The sequence below is a fragment of the Vulpes vulpes genome, chromosome 9, assembly GCF_048418805.1.
Source record: "Vulpes vulpes isolate BD-2025 chromosome 9, VulVul3, whole genome shotgun sequence".
In the NCBI taxonomy this organism is placed as follows: domain Eukaryota; kingdom Metazoa; phylum Chordata; class Mammalia; order Carnivora; family Canidae; genus Vulpes; species Vulpes vulpes.
Genome location: NC_132788.1, coordinates 5,057,588 through 5,084,537, shown reverse-complemented (window position 1 = coordinate 5,084,537; position 26,950 = coordinate 5,057,588). Strand labels below are relative to the sequence as shown.

The window sequence follows — 26,950 nt, the reverse complement described above, 5'->3', positions numbered from 1 at the left end:
GAATCTTCTTAAAAAGGAATGGGATCTGGCGGCCCCAGTGGCTCAGCGGTATAGTGCCACCTTTGGCCTAGGGCCTGATCGTGGAGACCTAGGATGGAGTCCCATGTCGGGCTCCCTATGTGGAGCCTGCTTCTCCCTCTGCCTGTGTCTCTGCCTCTCTCTCTGTATGACTATCATTAAAAAAAAAAAAAAAAAAATTAAAAAAAAAAAACCCTTAAAAAAAAAAAGACTTTATTTACTCATGAAAGAGAGAGAGAGCACAAGTGTGTTCCAAGCACAAGTGTGTGAGTAACCTGCGCCGGAGGAACCCTGCTCTTTAGGGAAGTCCTTGTTTGAGCTGCATCCTCTGCGGCCCTCCAGGTAAACAGGTGAGGGGCGGCCCGCAGATCCGGCTTTGCAGGCCACCGCCCGGCGGCTGCAGGGGGAGCGCAGGGCCGGGAGGGCCCCCGAGGCTCCGGTCCGCGCGGCGGCGATCCAGCCCGGCGCTTGTGCGTGTCCGCGGGCCGCGCTCCCGCCGCTCCCGCCGCCGCCGCCGCCGCCGCCGCGCTCCCGGGACTCGGCCGCCGGGCTGGGCGCGCGGCCCACGGTCGCTGCACGCCGGCCCCCGCCCGCCCGCCCCGCCCCGGCGCGCGTTTCCATTTTAAACCGCCGCCCGCCCGCCCTCGGCTGCAGCCGGCGCCGCTGCCCGCGTCCCGGCCCGGGAGTGGCGGGGCCGCGGGGCGCCGAGCGGTGCACGGAGGCCTGGAGGCGCGAGCCGGCCCCGCGCCGGAGACAATGAAGCCGCGGGCGCCGCCGCCCGCCCCGGGCCCCGCGCGCCGCGCCCGCACCTGCCGCCGCCCCCGCGCCTGACCCCCCCCCCCCCCCATGGCTCGGCGCCCCGGGCCCGGACCCCCGCACTCGGGCCCCGCGGTGCACCGGCCGGCGGGTGCCACGGGCGCAGACCTCGCGGCCTGAGCGCCGCCCTCGCGGCCGGCGGGGGGCGTGGGCCCCTGGGCGCGCCCTCCCTCCCCCTCCCCTCCCCTCCCCTCCCCTCCCCCCGCCCGCGCCCCCCCGCGCGGCCCGGCCCGCGGAGCGCTGGAGGCGGCGGGGCCCCGGCGGGCGGCGCGCTGGAGGCGGCCGCGGCGCCCGCGACATGTACCTGCTGGACGGCGGCGAGCCCGCGCCCGCGCCCGCGCCCCCGCCCCCGCCCGCCGACGCGATGCCGCGCGGGGCGCCCCGGAGGACCGTCTACCGCATCTCCGTGACCATGGTCCGGAGGGACCAGCTGGACGCCCCGCGCCCCGCCCGCAGGCCCCGGCCCCGGCCCCGGCCCGCGCGCTCCCCGGACGCGCCCGGGCGGCTGCTGGAGGAGGCCGAGGCCGAGGCCGAGGAGGCGGCGGCGGCGGCGGCTGAGGACCCCGAGGGCCGCCGGCCGCGCGCCTGGGCGCCCCGCACCTTCCGCACCCGCAGCACCGGGCAGCTGGAGCTCGGGCGGCTCCGGCCCTGCGCGCGCGCCCCGCACCCCGCGGCCCCGGGGGCGGCGCCCGGCAGCCCCGACGCGGACTCGGACGCGGACACGGGCCGGGCCGCGCCCCTGCGCCGGAGCCTCAGCTGCAGGCACTGGGGCGGCCCCGAGGCGCCGCGGAGCCGGGCCCCGGGCGGCGGGAGGCGCCACAGCAGCGCCGGGAGCCTGGGCTGGGCGCCGGGGGGCGGGGGCGAGGCCGCGGCGGACCCCGGGGCGGCCCCGCAGCCCGCGGCCGAGAAGCGCAACACCCTGGACGTGGGCGAGGTGCTGAGCCAGAGGGCGGCGCTGCCGGAGCGGGCGCGCGGGGGCCGCGGCCGGGGCAAGCACCGCACGCTGGACAACAGCGACCTGCAGCGGCTGGAGCGCGCGCGCGCCGCCGCCTCCGAGCACCGCCTGCTGCGCTTCTTGAGCGGCATCTTCGCGCGCAGGGACGGCGCGGCCGCGGGGCCCCCTCCCCGGGCCGGCGCCGCTCGGGCCCGCGGCTACTTCAGCAGCCTGCGGCGGGCCCCGGCCGACGCGCACTCGTCCAGCGCCGAGAGCATCGACGGGTCCCCGCGCAGAGGTGGGCAGCGCGGCCGGGGGGGGGACCCGGGAGCCCCCACGCGGGACTTGCCCTCGGGGCGCGTCCACGGCGGGCGCTGCGCGTTGCTCGCGGGCCCCGCTGTGCGCTGGCGGCGGGGGCACCTGTGCGCCGCGGGAGGCGCGGCCCTGCAGCCGGGGCTGGTGCACAGGTGCCGCTGCACGGCCTGGAGCAGCCGCCTTCCTCTGGGCTGATTGCTTCCTCCCTCCCTCCCCGAGCCTGGCCCCCCTCGTAGGCGCTGCCATCTGTGAGGGCCATGCTTTGGCAGCTCTCCTCTCTCGGGTTCCTGCTGAAGATGCTGCATCCCGGTGGTGGTCAGGGATGCAGGCCTCTCCCTGCAGCCTCCGGTGTCTTAGCAGCAGGAGGGCAAGGCTGGGACCGATTTCTGTGTGCAAGCAACGCACCCTACCACCCAGGGAGGATGAATAATCACAACCCCGAAGCCTGTTCTAAAACTTCACTTCCCCCTTGTCCTGTGCCCTCCGACAGGGACCTCGTTAGCGAAGGTTTTGAAGGGAGGTGTGACCATGTTCTCTTGCAAGCGTTGGATAATCTGGTGGTGTTTGGAGGTCGGAAGTTGCAAAACGCAGATCCCTTCTGAGTGCGGGTGCAGGGTCATCACCCTACAGGGAAGAGGCTAAGGCTGAGTGGAGGTGCTGGGTTGTTGCACCCTGCTCTTGTTGGATGGAGGTGGAGGGCGTGGAGAGAGATACTGTCCGCTTACAGTCACCACCGAGAAGTCGTTAGTAGCATGCCTGTGCTGATTAGCAAACCCTGCTGCTGCGAGAGGCGAGGTAGGTGAACTAGCACTGCAGCATGGGGCTTTTAATTAGAGATTTTCAGCTGGTGACTGACCACACCGGGAGACAGTATTCCTCCCTGGGCAGTTAGCTGACTGCCCAGGCTGCGTATTCAAACAGCTGTTACAAAGAAATCGCCCACCTCCGCAAAGAATTCTTAAGGTAAACCGAAGATCCCTAATGTTAGGTTGTAACATGCCTCCGACGAACCTCAGAATGTGATAGAGCATATTTGAAATTAAGCATCTAGTACAGGGTAGTAGAGTTAAAATCTGAAATTTTCTTTTTACCGGTAAGGTTGTGACGGAAAGTTACGTGCAAGGCTTGCATTAGTTTAACTTGCCATGCACATCTGGGGGTTAATCTGCTCTTCTGGAATGTTTGGGAAGGGACCCTGACTCCATCCCTTCCTGCCTGCCCTTACCATTCTAAAAAAAATGAAGAGTTATTTGGTTAAAGTTGGTTTGTGTCAAGTTGCTACTGCTGTTCTTTGTGTTCCTGAAGTTCAGGGCCGGGTTCTACCTATAATAGCAGGCTGGGTCTTTGTTTTCCTGGGTTTGGTGAAAATAGTAATTAGCTGCTTGGGTTCCAGACAAGTACCCGTGGTGGGGGTGGCGGGTGATGGGAAATGCACACACATGATTTAGATTGAACACATTTCATTGTGCTGCCTATTGCTGCAAGTTAGAAATATTGGGGTTTGGATATTGGTGCCCTGGTCAGATGGGCTGATAATAGATTTGGTAAGTAGAGGTGTGGAGTGTGTTGGAACTTTTCCCTCGAGGACGGTGTAAGACGATAATAGTAATAATCATAGTGATGCCTGGTTTGTTTGTTTCTTGTGGCCAGCCCCTCTCGGGGTGGAATTACTTTGGCCTGAGACATATCACTAGTTAGCATTCTGGGTTGTGTGGAAGGACTGAATGTGAATGGACTGGGTTATAGTACACACAGTCCGAATTCCAGGACCTCACTTTACTCTGAAGTTCTAGGTAATCACAGAAAAAGCCACATCTCTCACCTGCCTTTGGCTCTAAGGCCTGGAGCAGGGCCTGTGTTTTGGAGGTTTGGTAAGGTCCGTGGCTCTTACTACAAAGGTGCATGCAGCCCCTTTATTACACTGTTTACCTTTTTCTGTATTTGCTTCCTCTGATATAAATTGTTCAGAATTAGGTGCTATTTAAATGAGGTTTTGAATTTAAGGTAAAATGCTATGAAGTAATAACACTTCAATGCAGTGGAACCCAGGCTCAATTTCCCTGTGTCCATAGGGCACAGGTCCACAAAGTCTTTCTTAAACCATGGAGCCGGGTAGGCTTGCAAGACTTAGAAAATTCGGATCTTAGGAAGGTAAAATGCTGTGTGTTACAGAACACCGCATGGATAGTGGGGCAGCCTTCCGCAGTCAGGCACTAATAATGTGCAGCAAAGCCTGAGATGCTCACATTCAGCATGATAAATATGCTTTGCCGTTAAGAGTCTTCTAAGCATTTGTGAATAAAGCTTCCATCTTCAGCCCTTTGTGGATTTCAGAACTATTCTGAGACCAAAACGCAGTATATACATCATGAATAGCATCTCTAGCTTTCTTTAAGTCTTGGGCCCCAATGTATTAAAATTTGAAGTTCCTTCAAGTATAAAGGAAATGAGAGGACGCTTGTCATTGAGGCAGGTTTTCCTTTCCTTCGGCTCCTTCAGCTATTAAATTGTGAATTGGCTATGGGAAGATAACTTCAAAAAACAAGTAACTATTACGTCAGATAGTTTGCTTGGCTTCTTAGAATTGCGTGGTTCATCTTAGACGAGGTACCTACACTAGCAGTGGGGAAGGACGACAGTCTTTTAAAACACACAGGCTTACACATCACGTGCATATATGGTTTTTCCTGTATTCTTAAGGCTTTAAGATGAAAAGATTGGAGCACCTGCTTTTGTAGGATGGTTCTCTTGTACCTTTTAATCCCTATTGAGGCTTTTCTGCTTCCTTTGACTGTTACACACCTGCTTCCCAGAGACTCATGGCTGATTCCCCCCCTTCTAACCATTGGAGGCCCCAGAATGTTTCCGAGCCCTCTGTGTCGGATCAAGGGCAGTTTCCTATTACGTGATACCCATGTAGCAGGGCAGAGTCTGTTGACACAAGTATAACTTAATGCAAAAAAAAAAAGATCTAATAAGTGATTGATTACATTGTAGGGTGTTACTCCTGGTACATGCTGTCTGCATTCCCCCTGCCTGCCGGTACTCCCTGGAACCAGCTGCAGGCAGTGCTCATGTAGGGCTGCAAGTGTCTTCGGGATATTCTGTTGCTGTCCTCCAGGATTGATTGCAGCAATAAAGTGATTCATTGATAACCCTGACTGAGGTTAGCTTTTTAAATTAGTAATTTATAGCTGATTTTTGACAGCACGTTTTTTACGAGTGGCTTTGTTCTTTAATTTCTGATTTCCTTCATTTCTGTCGCTCAGCTTGTGCAGCTTGATAGACTGTTTTATAGTTTAAGGGGGGAAAACCTTCAGAGGAGAAAGAGAGGAAGCAGTGATTAAATGAAATAGAAATTACTGAAATAACTTGGTACATTTTTATTTTTTAACTTGATTTGTTGCTGAAAAGGACATACGTGATTTTAAAGATACAGTATAATTCAGAGTTTCTCGTTTGAAACACTTTAAACTAATTATGTAGTCCGTATTTGGGAAATCACATGCTTTTTTATAAATGACTCTAGATGGTAATTTAGGAAAATCTTCATTGTTTTTGTATAAGGTCAGATTGCTTTCCTGGAGAACAGAGCAGCCCACTTGGGATCCAGGCAGAGCTGCCTCGACAAAGGTCAGCCAGGGACGCTCTAGGCAGGCCCTGGAGGTTTGGACGGTGTCTTGCTGCATTAATTTCCTCAACGTGGAGTCCATGTTTCCGCATACCCACCTGTTAGCACCTTTCTTTAGGTCAGCCTGGGCCCGGAATATCTTGCCACCAAAGAAATGTTTGAAAGTACATCTGCAAGAGAGGTCTTAAAATTTCTTACCACATCAGTTGGCGCCTTGCAACAAAATCTGGTTGGTTATATAATTAATAAATGTGTTTTGTTTGGAAGTGGAAGACTCAACTGTTAACCACCGGTAATACTTAACCCCCCCCCCCCCTTTTTTTTTAGTTGTCAAGGTTTTCTGTTGTATTAACAGATATTTATTGAGTTTCTGTGGTATGTTATGAACAGGAGGAAGGAGCTAGAGCTAATTAAGGCATAAGTCCTGTCTCTTGGAGTCCCGATAGTCTTTTGGGGGATGGAGAAGTTCTAACAAATCACAGTTTTCACGGGATACTTAGGGGAAGGTATGACTGTATTTCTCTGCACAACATACCTCTGTTAGAGCGCTGGTAATCCCAGTATGTAGTAATAACCTCATTTACATACTTGCCAGTTCTAATAGTGGATCCCTCCTGGGCATTACCCATGTTATTCCTCTTTTTACCACGGAGTTAAGAGTACTGTGCTTGTTGGCTCCTGGATTTATTACTATTATTATTATTATTTAAGATTTTTAATTTTACTTGAGAACGAGAATGTGCGTGCATGTGAAGCAGTGAGGAGAGACAGAGAAAGAGGGAGACGCCCCACTGAGCAGGGAGCCTGATGTGGGACTCGATCCCAGGACCCTGAGATCATGACCTGAGCTGAAGACAGATGCTTAACTGACTGAGCCACCCAGGCACCATGGCTCTTAGACTAATAAGAGCCAATAAATGTTTGTGAGTGAGATTACTGAGAGGACTAGGGGACACAACAAGGGAAGCAACTGCTCTTGAGCCGGAGAAGGAGTTAATGAAGACCTCACAGAGGGATAAAATGCTTTGGGTCTTGCAGGATTACTAGGAGTTTAAAAGAGAAGATTCTCCACCAGCAGGTTGGTTGGAGTTTCTGTAAATAACATCTAAGAAGTCATTCCTGTTCCTTAAATCTATATGATTAGCGGGGATCCCTGGGTGGCTCAGCGGTTTAGCGCCGCCTTCAGCCCAGGGCATGATCCTGGAGATTCGGGATCGAGTCCCACATTGGGCTCCCTGCATGGAGCCTGCTTCTCCCTCTGCCTGTGTCTCTGCCTCTCTCTCTCTCTGTGTCTCTCATGAATAAATAAATAAGACATTAAAAAAAAAATCTATATGATTACCAACATCAAGCATAAGAAAGGACATTACAGCTTCCACAATGAGTTTTGTTTTGTTTTTGGCATAAGTTGTTTGTTTATAGTAGGAAATCTCCTTTAGGCTGTTTTTTTTCTTTTTCCACTTTCATGATTTGAAACAGTCATTAATTTAAAATGATGTCACAGTAAAATAAGAGTAAATAAAGGTTTTCTTTATAAAGGACAGTGACTGAGAGAGAAAGTATGTACAGCTGTAGTTCTGTCCCCAGGTGATGAACAGAATTGGTATTAAGGTCAACAGATTAGCAAAAAGAAGGGAGATTATTGTCTTTGGATCATTTTGAGAGAAGTACCATCTGCCCGCCATAGTTCCGCTCTGGGCTTTGTTCAGCTCAAATCCGAGTCGGCTGTGGGTGTCGATGTTTGTAGGTGACGGCCCTGGAAATTCTGTGTCTGGTTAGGTTTTTCAGTTGACAGAGACATTCACATCAGTCCTCTTCACTCCTGTTAAGTAAGGATTAACATACATGCCTCTATAATTAAACATATGTTGGTCTCCGTCCATCCTTTGGTTGGTTTTCTCATAATCTCTCGCTATTTCCATTATTTGCAGTTGGGTTTCGATTCTAACATCACTGATGGATCTAAAGACTCAGAGCTTATGGAGAAAATCAGATTTTCTGGGTTGGAAAGTAGACCGCTCTGCTCACTCATTCTGCACCGGGCGCCTTAGTGAGAGGCTTGTGAAAGGGATCCTTTGGCCTCTCCTTGTCTAACAAACGCAGATCGTTATAAGAGGCGCGTTTCAGTTGGCAGGAGTGAAGGGGAAGTGAAGGTCACTTTCCTGCACAGTCCTCTGCTGGGGGTCGTACCAAGTCCTGAATCTGTTTCTGCTGTGATAGAAGGTGCAAGACTTTGCAGGCCACGGCGTGCCGCTCGTTTGGGTGAGCACGCGGGACTGCTCCCTTGGTTCGGTGGATTGTCTTTGAGTGCCAGTGGGACATGGTCATTGGAGCGGACGCTCACTTGTTTGAGATGGTCGTCAAAGGGAGTCTTGTGTCCCCTCTGTGGCTGTCCCTGCCTGGGCTGCTCTCAGAGGTCCCTGCTGACCAACTCCAGAATGCGGAGTCCCTGCACGATGCCCCCAGCCTTTCTGGTGCGGCTCCCATTCTCTCCAGTTCCTCCCCCAGATCAGACTCACTCAGATGCCACTTCTTCAGCTGATGGGGCAACAGCCGGGATTTATCCAGTTTGTACCTTCCTGTTCATTTAGCAAGGGCTTTGTTTTTTAAGTTTCTATTTATTTGACAGAGCACACAAGCAGGGGGAGCTGCAGAGGGAGAGAGAGCATCAGCTCCCCGCAGAGCAAGGAGCTCCATCTTCCCAGGACCCCGGGAACATGACCTGAGCCAAGGGCAGATGCTTAACCCACTGAGCCACCTAGGTGCCCTTAGCAGGGGCTTTAAAGCAACCAAACACTAGTCGGTCTGTGAAGTATGTGAAACAGGATTCTGGACTTAGGGATGCTTACCTGTGATTTGCTTTCCAACAGCTCACGTCCCGCTGCCTTAGAAGCAGGCACAGTTGCTGGTGTGGGAGCGAGGCTGCTTCTGTCTCCTTCCATGCCATGCAGCAAGCTCATCCGTAGCTCCCAGATACTTGGAGCCTCCTTCTTCTGATGCCTTCAGTTCCCAAACTAGAATCCCCACCTTCTGAGACTCTGATCCTTCCTGTATTCAAGAGTAGGGACCAAATCTGGTTTCTTGATCTGGTTCATGGAAGATTCTGGAAGCTGAGTTCATTGAAGACACTGGAGATTTCTCATTTGAAAGGGAAGCGTGGGAGCGAGGAGACTTGTCTGCCAGTATTTGAGAAGCAGACATGAGAAGGACCCAGTAGTCAGCACTGACGAGGGAAACTTCCAGGGAAAGGAATTTTTGCCTCAGAAGTAGACAGGCACTTCCTAAGCTCTCACACTGTGGAACAGGCTACCTTCTCATGTGAAAAGTTCCTGTCCCTGGAGGTGTCCGAGCCTAGGCCGGCCGGCAGGGTATGTGGAAGGTGTGCTGGGTTTGTTGTCTGGGGGCTTAGAAAGCCTCATCCCAGTTTTAAGGTCAAGAGTCCCTTCAGGATCTAGGATTTTGATGCTTTTGTACTTGGTGTTCTCGTAGGAAGTGACTTTCTCCCAAGCTCCAAGGAATTTCTTCGTCCTCTTGCGTGTCTGCAAACCCGCCCCCACTGGGGCTCTTGTTCTCTTCTCCTGGCTGATCTGAGAGGTGATAAGAGCTCTGCTGCCCAGAAAGAGTCTCCCTCCCTGCCCCCCTGCCCCCCCGGCTAGAACTTCCTGGGTTCCTGTTGGGCCATTGAGCCCCTGGAGCTCCTGATGCCGTTTGTACCAGGGTGGTGGCGGACGTCTGAGCGTGGCATCAGAGCATGTCCTCCTTGCTACTTTCTCTTGGTGCCCCGACTCAGGGGCATGTGAGTGATCCCACAGAGGTGGCGAGAAGGAATGTTCTACGCGGCCTGGGAGATTGTCGGTTGCTGTGTGGAGAAGCAGAGTCGGTGCGGTAGGTTTAGTCTGGCCTTGGCTGCGACACGCAGGCTAGCACCGTGCCCCCATGTGTCACGTAACTGCGCTGAGCCCCATCCGCCTCCTGCGCTGAGGGAAGGCGTTCACCCCCCACCTGGCTAACTCTCGGGGAGGCCGGAGGTGGGCGTGAGAACGCGCGCTAAGCCGTGTGGCTCCACGGCATCGGCTTTGCTTTGCAATTACTGCCTCTGAGAGGTTTTGCAAAAGACCCAGGGATAGAAAGTACCGAATATGTGGATGTGCTTGGATTTACAGGTGCTGTGAGATGTGCCTTTCCCCGGGTGGGACAAGTGCCCTCCCCAGGCTACGGCCAGTATAAATCCACCTCGTATTTTGTCTTCAGTACGTCACCCTGTGTTTCTCACAATCTGCAGTTTTAGCTGCTGCTTTTTCAGTGACTGCCATAGCGCCTTCAGATCAGAAGCCAGGAGAGCAGTCCCCTTTTTTTCTATGGTGTCGTCCCCCCTCCACCCCTTTCTTTATTCATGTCACTAGAAGATTTCACTGTTCGCCGCCACATATGGATTCATGTCATTCCTGATCCAAGCCAAGGACGTGTTTATTTCAGAAAGCCTCTCCTTGTCCCTGTTCCTGGTTCCCCCGGGAGGGCTGGCAGCCCGACAGCCTTGCGTGAAGAGCAGAGGGCCCCGTGTCCCTGAAGGAAGACACCCCCTTCCCGTGTTAGTGACTGATCGTGCTCTTGGTGGTGATATGGCCCTGGTATGACATGCTCGTCAAGTTTATTCGGTGAAGTATTTTGTAATAAAGATCACTTGGAGCATTCCACAGTATCTTGTAATATTTAGGTTTTCCCAACTGTAATGACACAGATGGTGTCATTGGACCTGTGTTGCTCTCAAGCCGACGTCCTGACTCGCTTTTTTACGTACAGATCTTCCGCGGCTTAACGGTGGGGCAAGGGGCAAGGTGCCGATAAGCCCGTTGTAAGTTGAGAACGTCCTCAGTCGATAATGCATCTGATAGGCTAACCCAGCACCGTCCCGTGCGCTCAGGACGCTTCCCTTGGCCTGCAGTTCAGCAGGATCCTCTTACGCAAAGCCTGTGTGATGATGAAGTGCTGACTGTCTCGTGCAACGTGCTGAACCCTGGGAGTGACAGACACAGTGTCTTCGTGGACGCAGGACGGTTGCGAGTGTATTGGCTGTTGACCCTGTGATCAGTGGCTCCCTGGGAGCCGCTGCTAGCCTGGGTCCCGAGTAGGATTGTACCGCACGTTGCTACCAGCACGGGCTCGACTGAATGCGTTTGGTCTTGCGGCCTCGTGCATCAGGGACCCTCCGAACAGTGCTACTGCCTTGATAAAAGCACCGAGCTTGACCGTTTGCTAGAACAGAACATGCTCATCACTAGTACCTGTGAGAAATCCTAGTGTGAGAGGCCTTTTGGGTTTAAATGTAAGAGGTGAGGGATCCCTGGGTGGCGCAGCGGTTTGGCGCCGGCCTTTGGCCCAGGGCGCGATCCTGGAGACCCCGGATCGAATCCCACATCGGGCTCCCGGTGCATGGAGCCTGCTTCTCCCTCTGCCTGTGTCTCTGCTTCTCTCTCTCTCTCTGTGACTATCATAAATTAAAAAAAAAAAAATAAATAAATGTAAGAGGTGAGAGCGCAGGGAGCTGGCTCCAGGGCTGGGCTTCCTTGTAGGGACCCTCACCCATACGACTGAGGAGAGGTGCTGAGGTACATGCGTAAGATGGAGAAAATCTGCTTTGTCCGTGGACAGGGGCTCAAAGATTAAAAACTGGGCAGCTTTGGGCAGAAGTTAGGGCTTTGGTCTGGCTGTGGCGGAAGCGTCAGGCCTGAGCCCAGTGGTGGTGGGATGGAGTGGGGCCTGAGCCTGAATGCCCGTGTGCGGAGCGTGAATGCCTGTGAATCAGGGTCCAGGAGCCCCTCAGGAAGCTGCGGGATTAGGCAGTGCCTTTGGGTCTGTTCATTTGGACCAGTCTTGGGCAGTGCTGTGTGATGGATGCCCCCATGGGCTGCGTAAAGGGGACCCAGGTGAGGGCAGAGGTCTGGCCTCCCCGAGGCTTTGTCTCTGCGTGGCAGCAGGTGACATATGTTTTGACGGGTTCTGATGCTCAAAGTGTGCCTTCTGGTAGGTAGCCTGTGGCGCTTGTCGTCCTCTTATCGGGAGTGTTGTTCTGACAGTTCTCATGCAGGGTGTCACCTTCAGGCCTCGTCAGGAAAGGCACGGGCTAGTGGGAAGAGAGGCTGCAGGCCCCCCAGAGGCTGTGCCCAGAGTCCTATCCTACTCCGTCACTCACTGCATCACCCCGGGCGCACTGCCCGTCTGTACACCGGGCTGACTCGGGGCCGTGGCACCGGGTGGGGTGACCAGCACCCACGGCTGCGGTTCAGGACTCGGTGGCCACACACTCTTCTTTTCCTCCCAGCTGCTCAGTCTGCTGCTCCTCCTACACTCACCCCGACTCTCTCACGGGTCTCCCCGCAGGAGGGGAGCACACACCCTGGAGGAACGCTGTTTCCCGTCCAGTGCTGTGGTCTTGAGCTCGCTGCTCCCAGTGCAGTTAGCCGCCTTGTCCGCCCCCTTCTCCTGTCACAGCCAGACACACAGCCACAGAGGAAGGCGTTTGTCTCTTTCCAGACCTCGCTCAAGTTTGAAGACTTCGCTTACCTGTTCTTAAACTAAAAAGATCTCAAGAGTGAACATTCAGGGGCCCTTGGGTGGCTAAGTCAATTGAGTGCAGGACTCTTGGGGTCCTGAGATCGAGCCCCGCATCGGGCTCTGTGCTCAGCGTGGAGTCTGCTTGTCATTCTCCCTCTCACTCTGCCCCTTCCCAGCACACCCCCCTCAAACTAAATAAATCAATCTTAAAAAAAATAAATAAATAAAACAACTGAACGTCAAATGCAATAGAACCTAAAAGCCTGATGCAGTTAACCTAATTTTGTATCCGTCGCCAGCTGTGACCAGTGCTTAGGAAGTGGTGTGCCTGTGGCACAGCTGGGTTACTGAGTTCTGAGAGTCGGTCAGTACTGGGGGAGCAGGTCCAGAATGCGAGGACTCGGGAGGGTCCTGTTCTCTGCACGCACAGACGTGAGTCATGGCCTGCAGGGGGTCTGACTTGGTTTGCGCGTGTTCACAGTGCGGTATCGTGATGCTCCGAGGCTTCAAGTCCGCCGTGCTGTCCCCTTGGGAAGGGCACTTACATGTTTATAGTACTCACGGGGGTTTGGTCACAAGCACTTGCAAGTTCTGGTTCACAGGAAGGGGTTTTGAATGACCAAGTTCCCGATGGATCCCAAAGGCCTGGTTACTGGGCTCCTGTCCCCTTGTCGTCCAGGTCAAAGGCCAGGAGGGTGCCGCTGAACCGACAGCGTCCCCTGGCCTCTGCTTCCCATGTCCAGAGACTGGAGGAGCCCTTGCTCTCGCTCTGCAGTGAGCATGATAATGATTCTCAGCAGAGGGACCTGGCCATTTGCTCTCCGACAAATCCACGTTCCCAAGGCAGTTAATTTTCCACACTGCAGGAGATTTTTGTGGCATTTCCTTTTCCTTAAAGTCTTAAGGTAGATGTAGATCCCGGGGCAGGAGATTAAATTCTCCATTTCCAAACGGGCGGCGGTTTCAGTGTAGCGTTCCGGGTGGCACGTGGCAGCGGACCTCGTCCACGCTCCAGATCTGCGCCCCCGTGCCGGGCTCGGAAGCCTGACCCTCATTTGTAGTGCGTGTTCCTTTGGGGTGACGGCGTGATCTGTGTGGAGGATGCCGCGTAAATCCATGAGAGGTCATTCACCTTGGACCCTGCCGCTCTGTCACTGGTCGAGGGGCCTGCGTCTTAGGGGTGGGTTTCTGCCCGTGCCTGCTGGGGTCTGAGGTCCTGGGCGTGAAGCACCTGCCCGCCCTGGGAGTCGGCGGGGGGCTCTGTCGCCTTTTGTGTTGCCCGCCCCTCTGCTTCAGATACACTTCTAGGACTCCCCCCCCCCCCCCCCGGGTCTTTAGTGTGTCCTGCACGCTCGGGCCACCTTCAGGACCCTCCCATCCCACCTGGTCAGACCCCGGGCCTGCTGGGCTCTGGGGTGGCGCATTTCCAGCGTCAGGTGGTGGTGGGGCCTGGAAGCTTTCCCTTCTGTTGTGTGTTGTGACTGTGCGTGTGATGGCTCGTGCACCTGTGACTAGCCCAGGGAATTGCTGCCACTGGAAGGAAAGCCGCCCTTTATTCTGGGGACATGGCCCTCCGGGGTGCCTGGTGGTGCAGGGAATGACCTTCGGGTTGCTCAGGTGACAGCTCAGGGGAGCAGAGCCTGCACACGGCCAGACCGGGCCTCGTCCTATGCTCTGCCCTGCAATGTGTGCTCCTGCCACCCGACTGCCACTTGAGGAATGGAACCAGTCATGCTATTTTTAGACCTGTGTTGCTGCTGTGTCCCATAAGGCAGTGGCAGCGCGGCAGCAGCAGCCACACCCTGGAGTGTTTGCAGGCTGGCGCACTTGGAAGCATGAGGTGCGTCGCTGATTCCAGCAACAGCCCTGGGAGGTAGATAGAGGTGGATTATCACCCCATAGGTCAGTAGGATGCTTCTCTAAAGAGAGACAAACAGAAACCCACTGTGTGGCCTTTGGAAGATGACCCCCCTGCCTATCCTGGATGTACCCCTCTTCGTGCCCTATCGTACCCGGTGGCCCTGGGTGCCGGGCAGCATGTCCTTAATGCACACCCCATGGGCTGGCACCTCGGGAACTTGCCGCCCTCCGGGGGCCCTCTGGGTCTCTGACACCGTATCGCTGCCCTCGTTACTCTGCAGAGACCAGCAGGCTGTGTGTGTCCATGTCGCCCCAGGACCTCACGGTTTGGGCCTCCGGGAGAGGAGGCAGAGAGGCTTGTGCAGGAAAACGATGGTGTGTTTGAAGCCACAGCAGGAGCACGGCGTGGTGGTGGCGGTGGCTTTGTCCCGTGCGGCGTCCGGAGGTCTCAGGTCACTTTGGCGGCTGCCCTCCTCCCCTTCCATTGTCATTTCAGATACGTAATTTCTGATGGCCCCCGCGTTGGCAGGTAGGGGTCTTCCCTCACCCGCCGCCCCATCTCAAACCTGGTGAAAGATCGGTAGCATTTCCAGGGTCCTGGCATTTGTGGGGCTGCTTCGGAGCAGCCCTGGAGGGAGGATGGGACGTCGGTAGATGGCCCCGCACGGCTGTGCACCTGTGGTGCCCAGTCGCGCCCGCAGCCCCGAGGGTGGCAGGCTGGGCCGCTGCTGCCCCAGCAGGACCCTGCCCGGGAGTCTTCAGAGCTGAGACGTCAGGCTGGATTCTTTGCTTTCTGGCCTGTTACCGAGCACTTCAGGGCATTTAGTGGTATTTACAATGTTTTGGTTTTTAAAAATTTTTATTGAAGTTGGCTTGACATAGTGTTGGATTAGTTTCAGGTGTACAGTGTGGTGATTGGATGAGTCTGTATGCTGCTACTTGCCACGACGAGTGTGGTTACCGTGTCGCCAGATGACGTCATCACAGTATTAGTGACTGTATTCCTCATGCTGAGCTTGTCATTGCTGCGACTTATTTTATATCTGGGAGTTTGCACCCCTTAATCCCCTTCACGTTGTCCATCCCACTACCTTCCCTTTAGCAATGACTGGTTCTCTGTATTTGTGAATCTGTTTTTGTTTTGTTTTATAAAGATTTTATTGAGAGAGCGCACGCACGCATGGGAGGGGAGAGGCACAGAGAGGGACTCGCGAGCGGGCTCCATGCTGAGACACGGGGCTTGATCTCACGACCCCGAGATCAGGACCTGAGCCCACATCAAGAGTCGAACACTTAACCAACTGACTCAAGCAGCTGAACTACCCAGGCACCTCTGTTTTGTTTTTTAGATTCCACGTATAACTGAAGTCATATGGTCTTTGTCTTTCTTGACTTACTTAACATAATACCTTCTGGGTCCATCCACATCCATATTGTGGCTGATGGCAATACCTCATTCTTTTTTATGGTTGAGTAATATTCACGTGTGTGTGTGTGTGTACATATGCACATATGTGTGTACATATATATTTTTTTTAACTTATGATAGTCACAGAGAGAGAGAGGCAGAGACACAGGCAGAGGGAGAAGCAGGCTCCATGCACCGGGAGCCCGATGTGGGATTCGATCCCGGGTCTCCAGGATCGCGCCCTGGGCCAAAGGCAGGCGCCAAACCGCTGCGCCACCCAGGGATCCCATGTGTGTACATCTTTATCCTTTCACATACGTGTGGACTCCCGTTGCGTCCCTGCCTTGGCTATTGTAAATGATGCTGCAGTAGACATAGAGGTGCATCTATCTTCTTGAATTGGTGTTTTCATTTTCTTTGGGGAGATGCCCCCCGTAGTGGAATTACTGGATCATATGGTATTTCTAGTTTTAATCTTTTGAGAACCTCCATATTGCTTCTGCAGTGGCTGCACCGGTGTGCGTTCCCATCAATGGTGCACGAAGGTTGCTTTTTCTCCATATCCTCGCCAACACTTATTTCTTTCTTGTGTTTTTGATTTTAGCCATTCTGACAGATGTGAGCTCATTGTGGTTTTGGTTCGTGTTTCCCTGTTGATGAGTGATGTCGAGCATCTTTTCATGTGTCCATTGGTCATCTGTATGTCTCCTCTGAAGAAATATTTATTGAGATCCTCTCCCCATTTTTTTAAATATATTTTTTTAAAATTTATTTATTCATAGAGACACACAGAGAGAGAGGCAGAGACACAAGCAGAGGGAGAAGCAGGCTCCATGCAGAGAGCCTGACGTGGGACTCGATCCAGGGTCTCCAGGATCACGCCCTGGGCTGCAGCGCTAAACCACTGCTCCATTTTTAATCATATTATCTGTTTTTCTGGTATTGAGTTGTCTAAGGTGTTCATGTATTCTGGATACTGACCCCTTATTGGATATGTCATTTGCAAACCCTTCTCCCATTCAGTAGGCTGCCTTTTTGTTTTGTTGATGGTTTCCTTCATGGTGCAAAGCTTTTTATGTTGGTGTTGTCCCAATAGTGTATTTTTGCTTTTGTTTCCTTTGCCTGAGAGGACCTCTCCGTAAATACCTTGCTGAGGTCAATGGGCAAGAGATTACTGCCTGTATTTTTGTTTAGGATTCTTACGGTTTCAGGTCTCACATTTAGGTCTTTAATCCATTTTGAGTTTATTTTTGTGTGTGGTGTAGGATAGTGGTCTGGTTTCATTCTTTTGCACGTAGCTGTCCAGTTTTCCCAGCACCATTTATTGAGGAGACTGTCTTTTCTCCATTGTATAATCATGTCTTTGTGTCATATATTCATTGACCATATAAGCTTGGGTTTATTTCTGATTCTCTGTTCTGTTGATCTATATGTCTGCTTTTGTGCCAGTTCCATACTGTTTCATTACTCAAGCCTTGTGTAGTGTATCCTGAACTTGAGGACTGTGAACGTCTAGCTTTGTTCTTCTTTCTCAAGTTTGCTTTTGGCTATTTGGGATGTTTTGCAGTTCCATACAAATTTAGGGTTACTATTCTATTTCTGTGGAAAAGACTATTGGTGTTTTGGGGCACCTTGGGTGGATCAGTTGGTTAAGTGTCTGCCTTCGTCTCAGGTCATGATCCCAGGGTCCTGGGATCGAGCTCCGCGTTGGACTCCCTGCTCAGCGGGAGTCTGCTGCTCCCTCCCCCTGGGCTGCTTCCAGCCTACTTGGCTTGGGTACAAGCTCTCTCAAATAAATGAAATCTTTAAAAAAAAATACTATTGGAAAAAAAATACTATTGGTATTGATAGGATTGTGTTAAATCTATAGATTGTTTTGGTAGTATGGACATTTTAACAGTATTGATCCTTCCAATCCATGAGCATGGAATACGTTTCCATTTATTTGTTTTGTCTTCAGTTTCTTTCATCACTGTCTCACAGATTTCAGACTACAGATATTTTCATCTCCTTGGTGGCTTTATTTTTAGGTATTTTATCTGGTATATGGTGTTTTTTTTTTTTTAAATGCTTCTTCTTGTTTTCCTTGGATTGATTTTATGTGATGGTGGATGGATCTAAGACTTGCATGTGTTTGATGAGTGTGATGTGATTGTAAATGCAGGGGTGACTACAGACTCCTCATCCTCCCTCCTCACTGGCTTTCAGGCATTGCTGACACGAGTCCCTTCTCCTGTCATCAATGAGCCCAAAGGTGCTTCTCTTATCCCGTCCTTGGGTGAGGAGGCATCTGGGCTACCTGACCCACACCTGGGGCCAATGCAGTGGCCTCACTTCTCATGCTCAGATGACTTGATTTCTTTTTTTTTTTTTTTTAAGATTTTATTTATTTATTTGAAAGACCCAGAGAGAGTGAGAGAAAGAGTGAGCACAAATAGGGTGAGGGTAGAGGGAGAAGCAGACTCCTGCTGAGCAGGGAACCTGATACGGGACTCGATCCTGGAACTCCAGGATCATGACCTGAGTTGAAGGCAGGTGCTTAACCGACTGAGCCACCCAGGCACCCGAGTATGCATTTCTAAAACAACCTGGAAGGTCAGAGCTAGAAGGACCTTGGCCCTCCCACTTCCCAACCATAATCCCTGTCTTTTTGAAGGTAGAAGCAGTACCTGTTGAAAGGCCTGGACCAGGTGGGCTCAGGCAGGTGCAGGAGTGGGGCCTGTCCCACACAACCACACCTCCCTCCCTCTTGGCCTGCAGGCTCATGTTTGGTTCCAGAGGCAGAGCCCCGATTAGATTTGATATTGCACATTTGAGACATTGAGGCACAGGTTTAGAGTAAAATAAAATCGATAAGCAAGAAGCAAAGTATGTTGTATTCTTAGCCCCTGCTGGAGCCCGTGCCTTCGGTCCAGTAGTAATATTGGTTTTGAGAAGTCCAGACCAATGATTTTATTTTGAGAGTTCTAAATTCAGCCATGTAAACACTGAGTCTGAGCCTGAGGGTTCAGCATGGAGTCGTGGCTGCTATTTTAAATATGCCAGAAGCCTTCTTGGAAATCACTTGATGCTGGTTTTCCTCTGCTGAGGCTGTGAGCTGGGGATCTCAGAAGGCTCAGATCCGAGGGCAGGAGCCCTGCGTTGGGGGTTGTCTACTAGGAGATCCTCTCCCTCCCCCCAGATCCCATTCCCCAGGCCAGGCAGAGCCCATGCAAGCGTTCCTCTTCCTGAGGGTCCAGGCTGTAGGGTCCACTGCTGCCCTGGGAAAGGCTGGAGCCTCGGCAGATGGCTCTGCTGCTGCTCATCCAGGGAGGGGACAGGTGGGCCTTTGACTCTCCTAGGCAGGAATTTCCACCCATTTCCATTGTAGCAAACAAAAGTAAACTGATATGCTTACAGCCTCAAGTTGAGGCTTCCGGGAGTCTGTGGCTGGCTCTGATTCACCTTCCTCCTCCCTCCCCCCACCACAGAGCAACGCTTGGTCTAAGCTGGTCAGATAAGCATGGTTAGTTGTTGGCAGGTGCTGCACTGCCCCTTCCTTCCCCTGTCTGTGTGGCATCCAGGTGCCCGCCCATCACCCCCACCCGTGGGGATGAAGCACTTACCACACTTGGGGCCAGGGGCTGATGAGCTCCAGGGAGCTGGAGGGAAGGCGGGGATGCAAAAGTAAATTTCCTAGTACACATAAACCTGCAGCATGTTGGGAAACTTCAAAGACTTGAGCACCATCATGATAGCTAGTTGCAAGGTAGACCAAATTACCAAAACCATAAAGCTTTGTTCGGAGGATGTAAATCAGTGAAACAGAATGACTTCAGACACCAGATATGCGCATCTATCCCAGGGGCTTTGTATCCTAAGCCAAACACTGCCTCCTTGGCAGGCTCCATGGGAACAGCCCCTGCATGGCCAGTGACCATCATGGGTAGGTGTAGACGCCTCCGGGTAGGTTCCCCTCACCCCTACCCCTGTGCCTCTAGCCTCTCCCCGGATCTGAGCTTGCTGTTCACCTTCCCTCTGCTCCATCAGCTAGACACCTGGCCTCCTGTCGCGTCTGGTCCCTCAGTGCCCCCTCCCCCCGCCCCAGTGGTGCTGAGAGGGCTGCTCTTCTCCTCTGCTCTCTCCTTCCTCCACTCCTCTCCTGTCTGCTTTTCTCCTTCCATACCTCCACCACTGGGTCTGCAGGAGCAGGAGGGGCCTTCCAGCCTGTCCTCTGCAGCCCGGTCTTACACATCAGGCAAAACGTGTGACTTATGTCACCTTTTCAGCCCAAAGCCACCAGCTGACTTCCACTGCCAACACGATAATATCTGACCTCTCCAACAACGTGATGTCAAGGCATGCTTCATCCTGTTCCCTTCCGTCCCCCTCCTGAGTGGGGCCTGCCCCCTTCCTCTGTGTGCCAGCATGTAGGTGCCCAGCGACTCAGAGAAGCCTTTCTGCTGGCCCTCCCCGAGCCAGCCTCCCCCCGGACAAGGGCTCTTGTGCTCCTGCCTAGCATGCTCATGGTCTGTCTTCACACTTCTCTTTGTGGGCTTGTTGGTCATCTACTCTAGACTGATGCTTCCCGAGGGTAGCATCAAGTTGGAGTTGGTCATGAGTATCTCCGTAATTCATGGCATGGGGCCTGGCTGCAGGAAGCCCGGGTGAATGAGTGAGTCAGTGAGTGAGCAGTAGTACGTGCTGTGGGCGGCTACGTCAGGAAACTGGCCGGGTGCCGTGAGCGGGGAAGTGCTGTTACCTGTGTTCCCTGTGTCAGACTCAGCGCCTCCCTGGGTCTGGCTCTGTGGGCTGAGAACCTTCGTGGTGGGAGCTCTGTGTATGTTCTGCAGCATTTCCCATTGGGTACAGCCGTTGTGGGAGGTCAGCTCCTCCAGAAGGCAGCTCTGCAGGGAGAGCAGCATGCAGGGCATTTCCTGAGGCCTGCTCTTGGGAGGAGGGTGGCTTTGGGCTGCAGTGCAGCCACCAGAGGGGTTTAGACACCCTGAGGAGGTCGGCAAAGTCCGACTGGACTGGGACAATTCTCAGTGTCCTAAGTTAGGTGAGGGGGCCGGGCCTTCATACCCATGACTGATCTGTGTGCCTTTCAGGGGTCACGTCCTTGGGCTGCCCCACTCTTCACTCCCAGGGCAGTCACTGGAGGAGTCTCAGCCACCAGCACTCCACAGCCAGGCACTGAGGGCAGAGGGAAGGACAGAGCCCCACCCATGTGGTCGTGCGAAAATAATCCTGAAAACTCCTTATAACCTCCTTAGAAGTAGTACTTGGCCATCCTACCAGGTTGAGAATTGATCTTAGCCTTTTTTTTTTTTTTTTAAGACTTTATTTATTTGAGAAGGAGATCAAGTGAGCAAGAGAGAGAGCACATGAGCTGGGGGCGGGGCAGAGGCAGAGGGAGAAGCAGGCTCCTCGCTGAGCAGGGAGCCCAATGCAGGACTCGATCCCAGGACCCCAGGATCATGACTGGTCCAGAGGCAGACACTTCAATGACTGAGCGACCCAGGCGCCCCTTAATTAGCTTTTTTTTTTTTAATTCCTGCATAGAACATCTTCTGTCTACCAGAAATATTTTTGGTTTGTCTGCAGTAGGAGCAGGTCCTATGGGTTGCTCCCTAGCAGGCGGTAATTGATGGCTTTCCCATTTGGCAAATACAGCAGTTTGAATGTCTCCTGATTTTGCAGAATATATCGAACGTTTCATAAAAGGTGAAAGAGATTGCTATATGATATTGGAAGGAGTATAGGTAACTGTCCATTTAGCTTTAAGGTTTAGTAGCGTAAAGAATAATGAAGACAAGGATTAGGAAGCCTGCTTCTGTGCACCTGCTTGGTTCCTGGTGTGGTCAGACAGCGGACACTCCTCAGACTTAGGACACGTTACTAGACGTGGGTCAGCACCAGGAAGTGTGGGGACTCCGGTTCCTTCTTCCCAAATCTGGCTGGCTTTACCTGCACGACGTTCGCAGGGATGCCCAGCAGAGCCTCCCTCCCGGTGCAGCATGTTTGCCCAAGTGACCGCGAGCTGTACCAGGTGGGCAGAGAGTGCTGATGGGGGGCGGGGGGGAGGGTGGCCAAGCAGCAGCCCAGAGCTGGGGAACAGATACATCACAAGAGCTCATGTCTCTTATTTTACTATTAAATGGACTTTGCAACTTCATGACGAGGTTGGGATCTCTGACCTTCATAGTCTGAGGACTGAGCATCACAGAACTGGTGGGGACCTTCTCCCGTGTTTCCTTCTTAATCATGCTCTGTGATGCCCGGACGGTGAGGCTGACCTTTAAAGCCTCCATGGTTTGCCTCTTTGATCAACAGGAGGATGAGGCGTCTGACACTATAGTTCTTAGGCGCAGAACAAAGGAGCTACTCCGGAGAAAGTATTACTGCCTTTTCTTATTACAGAAATAATATGTGCCCTCGGCAGAGAATTAAAACAGGACCCAAATCACTGAAAGAGATAAAATCCCCCTGCGTCCGCCCCTCGGAGAAGCCTCTGCTGTATGATCGGTTGGATAGAAAACTCCAGACAACCTTTGCAGCTGTTGGTGTGCTGTCCATCTAACTAAATACCTGCTGTACATCCGTGGGCTCAGCTGACGTGTCCTGTAATGCAGTCTTGATGCTCAATGTATTCTGTATTCTATTTAATTTGTTGTGGGACTTTCTCATGCATGGCCAGGCTTTGTGCCGGGCATAGTAGCTTGTGGGGTGAGGCGTACCCCCACGCCCCCAGGCCATGACAGCAGCGACTGCTGAGCGGAGCAGGGCGCCCAGGGTCAGGTGCAGCGGGGACGCCGTGCTGGGGGATAGAGGGGAGAGGTGGTACCAGGAGACCATCTACGCGCACAGGACCGTGGGAGCACCAGGCCTGAAGGAACAAAGCAGATGAGCAGGGTGGCGACTGTCCTTCCCAGGGGGCTTCACGAGCAGGCTGACGTGGACACTCGGAGGTGCCACGTGGCATTGTCAGGCTGAGGTGCTGATGATGCCCATGACCGTCACCAGCCCATCTGCGTGGACTTCATGGTCGCGTCCCTTTCTGTGTGATTCTTCTGTGCTGAGAACAGAGGAGGGTCGAGAAGGAGCAGGCCTGGGGGGCTGGGCCTGGCAGTCCCTCAATGGACACTCCCCTGACCCGGAGGGCGGTGAGGTTGGCACCCTTGTTTGGTTTTCCAGTTACTGCCCGCCACCTGCACTGACCCCGGATGTCTGTGACAGATGGGGACCCCGGTCACATGGGGTCCTGGAGTGCTCAGTGGGCATTTAAGTATGACAATGGAGGTGACCCGGCCTCTGTCCTCTGTGGCTGCCAGCATAGTCCTAGATGTGAGGCCTCGAGCGAGCCCACGGAGAGGGAGACGGATCCGTGATGTTGGCCGGCACAGCAGACCACTGCCAGGACCATGATTAGATTTGCCGGGCATCACGAGCTAATGGGCAGTATTTTAATCATGTAAGGCAGCCACAGAATTGGTCATGGCACCGTGAAATCACTGCCCATTTCCTGTCCCCGGGCTGCAGATTTATTCTGTGTGGGGAGGAATCACTCAGGCTAATCCCAAGATGAGCCCTGTCCCCCACCGCCCCGTCCAAAAGAGCTACCCCTTTTGCTCCAGTTTGTTTTGACTTGCTTTTATCGACATTAGGTTGAGTGTTATGTTAGTGGAAGGCCCTGATGAGGCTGTGGGAAAGATCCGGGTCCTCTGAAGCCTCCCTGAGGGTCAGTGTGGGTCCACTTCGGTGAGCGGTGTTGGGACTGCCCCAGGCGCTCGTGGCTGTGTGGGTAGAAGGCTGTTCCTGCAAGAGAAGAGATCCAGAAGGCCCCTGACGACGAGATTGAGGCCCAAAGAACCGAGATGACTTGCCCCAAATCGCCAGGCTGTTGGGTGCAGAGGGTAGGTCTGAAGCAGGCGTCCCCGCCTTCCAGCAAACCTGTCCCCCGAAGCTCCTGGAGAAGCGGCTGACCTGACGGACTCCTCGCAGCCCCAGAGGGAGTGATGTTTCTTGGCGGTGGTGACAGAGCGGACTCTGTGCCTTCTCTCTCCATGGGGCCCAGGGACCCCGCCAGGGCTCCTGGGAACAGGTGAATTCTGATCGCTCGACCTCTGTCCTCTTCCGGATTCATTGTCCTCTGTCATCAAGCCATCCCTCATCAGAAACATCGGCTGCACCATGAATTTAAAAATGCACACTGGCCATGTACATACAGTTCTTCATGGAATTCAGACTGCCTGGCCGGGTCCTCTCCAGCTCAGGACTGACACATCCTGTATACGAATTGCACACCTTGGGGCTTGTTCTCCTCGATTTTCTTCAGCATTTGATTTAACCAGGGGAAACTGCCTATTTCAGCTTCGTCTTAACCTCCACAAGTACAGTGGGTGTTGCCTGCCTCTGGCATGTAAGCCGCGCGGTAGAAATTCCCCCTTAATCCTTGGGTCCACGCAAAGCTCCGTAAGAGAAGCAGTTGTAAACCATCTCAGGAAAGCAGCTGTGAATTTAACCTGCCGATTCCGTTTTCCCTCGTAATTTCTGATTGCTGCCTTTTCATCACATGTCCTTATTTCAACATCTGCCTTTTCAAGGATCCTGCAGTTTGATTTGAGGTGTTAAAATGTTTTCAAGTATCCTTAAAAAAAGTCTTTTCACAGTTTTAAGTCTCGTAGAAGCTGACTGGTCTGAGAGACAAGGTTCTGCTGCTTCTTAGAAGTGCCAGGAGCCACCGGCAGGAGACCCAGCGTCCTTGGCCAGGACGCCTGGCGTGGTGGCCGTGGGGCCGTGGCCCGGGTGTTGCTAGGGTCACTGTGTCGGGACACTTCCTACAGCAGCCCTGTGCAGTGGATGCCATTACTCTTCCTTAACTGTTCATCTCACCAGCCCTACATTTAAAGTTCTGGTTAACTCCCACATCACAGGAGCTGGTCACTAGAGCCCAGCCACTGGTCCTCCTGAGGTATGGTCTGTGCTAAGATCCTGGGGTAGCAGAGCTCCCCTGGCAGCAGGGAGGGACTGGAGGGAGACCTCCCCTGTGGCAGGTGGGGGCCATGCGGTGGGTGTTGGAGGCCTGGACCACCCCTGGCTTGTGTGGGAAGGAAGGAAGGAGAGAAGCCTGGTGAGGCGAGGTGTCCCGAGATCCCCACCCTTAGAGCGTGGCTCTCCTTGCTCAATAGTCTTTAGTGCCTGGGAGTGGGACAGGCTGTGTCTGACTGGTTTGGGGCCCAGGACCCGGGAGACCTACAGACATGGGCAGTGCCTTTGGTTTGGGCTTGTCTTGGTGTAGAAAGCCTGAAGTAGAAGATAAGGTCTGGGGTGGCAGCAGTTGGTTTAGCTGGGGAGATTGGCCTGGCTTTTTTTTTTTTTTTTTTTAAATTTTTATTTATTTGTGATAGTCACACACAGAGAGAGAGGCAGAGACACAGGCAGAGAGAGAAGCAGGCTCCATGCACCGGGAGCCCGACGTGGGATTTGATCCCGGGTCTCCAGGATCACGCCCTGGGCCAAAGGCAGGCGCCAAACCGCTGCACCACCCAGGGATCCCTGGCCTGGCTTTTTGTAACATTTCTGCTTGCCACCCTGATAGATATTTGAAGTTGGATGTATTTTTTTTTCCCCTGAAGTTTTTGTGACCCCTTTGAATTCCCACTGGTTATGTGGGATTCCCCAAACACTTGGTTGAGTCTCTCTCTTTTTCTAAAACCTCTGGAGCATTTTGTGGCCAGAATTTACTCTGCATTGCTGTGAACTAGGCTCCGGAAAGTGAAGAGCCACGCCCAGGTTGCATTCTGCTACCCTAAGGGTTAGCGTAATTCAAAACCCAGCTTTGGAAACCGTTGTAGATCGATGGCGTTTTCACGGCCTGGAAGGTGCGCCGTCCTCCTGCGCAGGCGAGGTAGCAGACAAGGCCTCGTCGGACTGCGTGTCCTGCAGCCGACTGGCTCCCAGTGATGGTGTCTAAACTCGCCCCTCGCTGTCGGGGTTTGGGAGTTAAAACTAGGAGGGAGACCCTGCTGAAGTAAGCAGACAGCAGGGTGTCATGTTTTGCCACAAGTGCCAAGGGAGCCGCAGCAGGTGTTTCTGGGGCCTGTGTGTGGGCAGTTCTTGGGACCCCAGCGTTGAGACACCGTTTAGGGACAGACCTTGTGTTCTGTGTCTTAGGTTGACACGGGCTGGGATGTAGGGTTATCCTGCTTGGGGACCCAAAGTTGCCCCAGAAAGACATCTGCTGGGACGACAGGCAGCACCCTGGTTTCTGTAACAGTGAATTTGGGGATCCGATGGAGTCCGGGCATGGGCTGTGGGATTGTCAAGTTCTTGTTTGAATAAACTGTCAGGAGCAGCATCAGCAGTGAAATGCGTGTCCTCCTGAAGGAGACACAGGTCTTCAGAGGCCTGGAGCTGCACAGAAGAGCCCTTCCCGGCTGGCTCTCCTGTCCTCCTTGAGGCTCTGGGTGGGCATCTGACTTCTTCCTCTCCTTTCTCACGCCCAGGTCCTCACACCCTCTCCTTCTCTCACCCTCAGACACCAGTCTTCCGAGCTGTTCTTTCCCCGCCAGCCATGGCAGCGGTGTCCTCAGGGCTTGGGAACAGGGTGTGCCATGAAGCACTCAGGGATGCTGTTGAGGACGGTGTAGGGAAGGGAGTCCTCATCCTCTGGAGACTTAAAACCTTGCAAGTTCCCCAGAGTTCATCTCGGTGGCAGCAGTTTTGCCTTGGGGGCTCCTTAGAGGAGAAAAGAAAGGGTCCCACTAACGGCCAGTAATTCCCCCAAAGGGTTTTGGGTCACACCAGGGCTCGTGGGGGTAGATGCCTGGGGTGGCATTGCTGGTGTGAGCCTGGTGGTGAGATTGGGGCGTCTTGGTGGCCCTGCTTGTCACCCTGTACCGGGCGCAGCTAATGAATGGAGGTGGGGTGGGGTAGGGGGGAGCTTTTTTGTCTGTGGATCTTTGAGGCCACTGAAAAGCAACCTGAACTTTCAAGGAACCCTAACATGAATGTGGTATCCCAACGCTCTATGCTTTATTCCATTTATTATAGAGATTCAAAGATTTCAAAATGAGAAATTAAATCATACTCTGGCAAATGATGCCAGTGAGCTTCTGTTAAGTCCTCCTTTTTGCGAGTCATCAGCAAATTAACCAGTTTGTGGCATGGCTCTTTCCTGCTGCATTGAAATGGGTTTCTTTATTTTATTAAGGACATGCACTTCCTTTCTCAGCACAGAAATGATGCCGCGGTGGGAGCCAGGGTCTCCAGCAGTGCTCTTCCTCCGTGTAGATGTGCTTGCTTTTTTCCTGTTGTTTCGATTTATGTTTTGGGATTACACATGCTTTAAAGTAAAAGTAAAGGCTCCTTCATTTTTCTGTTTCCCACCAGGGCTCATGTGGGCTCATTTAGCTCACTAAAAAAGAATTTTTTT

The 26,950-nt window shown here is 53.3% G+C and overlaps 1 protein-coding gene across 29 annotated transcripts in view; it reads left to right on the top strand.

The window, feature by feature from the left end:
• The window catches only part of AGAP1 (ArfGAP with GTPase domain, ankyrin repeat and PH domain 1), a 524,640-nt gene that overhangs the window by 142,611 nt on the left and 355,079 nt on the right, over positions 1–26,950 (top strand). For 19 of the 29 annotated variants that reach the window (XM_072719114.1, XM_072719112.1, XM_072719108.1 and 16 more), the window contains exon 1: positions 1,118–2,066. The exons of the other annotated variants lie outside the window; for them this stretch is intronic. In XM_072719114.1, the coding sequence (XP_072575215.1) occupies positions 1,133–2,066 (934 nt within the window). In that variant the 5' untranslated portion in view covers positions 1,118–1,132. Of the gene's footprint in view, positions 1–1,117; positions 2,067–26,950 lie in introns of those variants that run through there. 29 annotated transcript variants of the gene reach the window in all.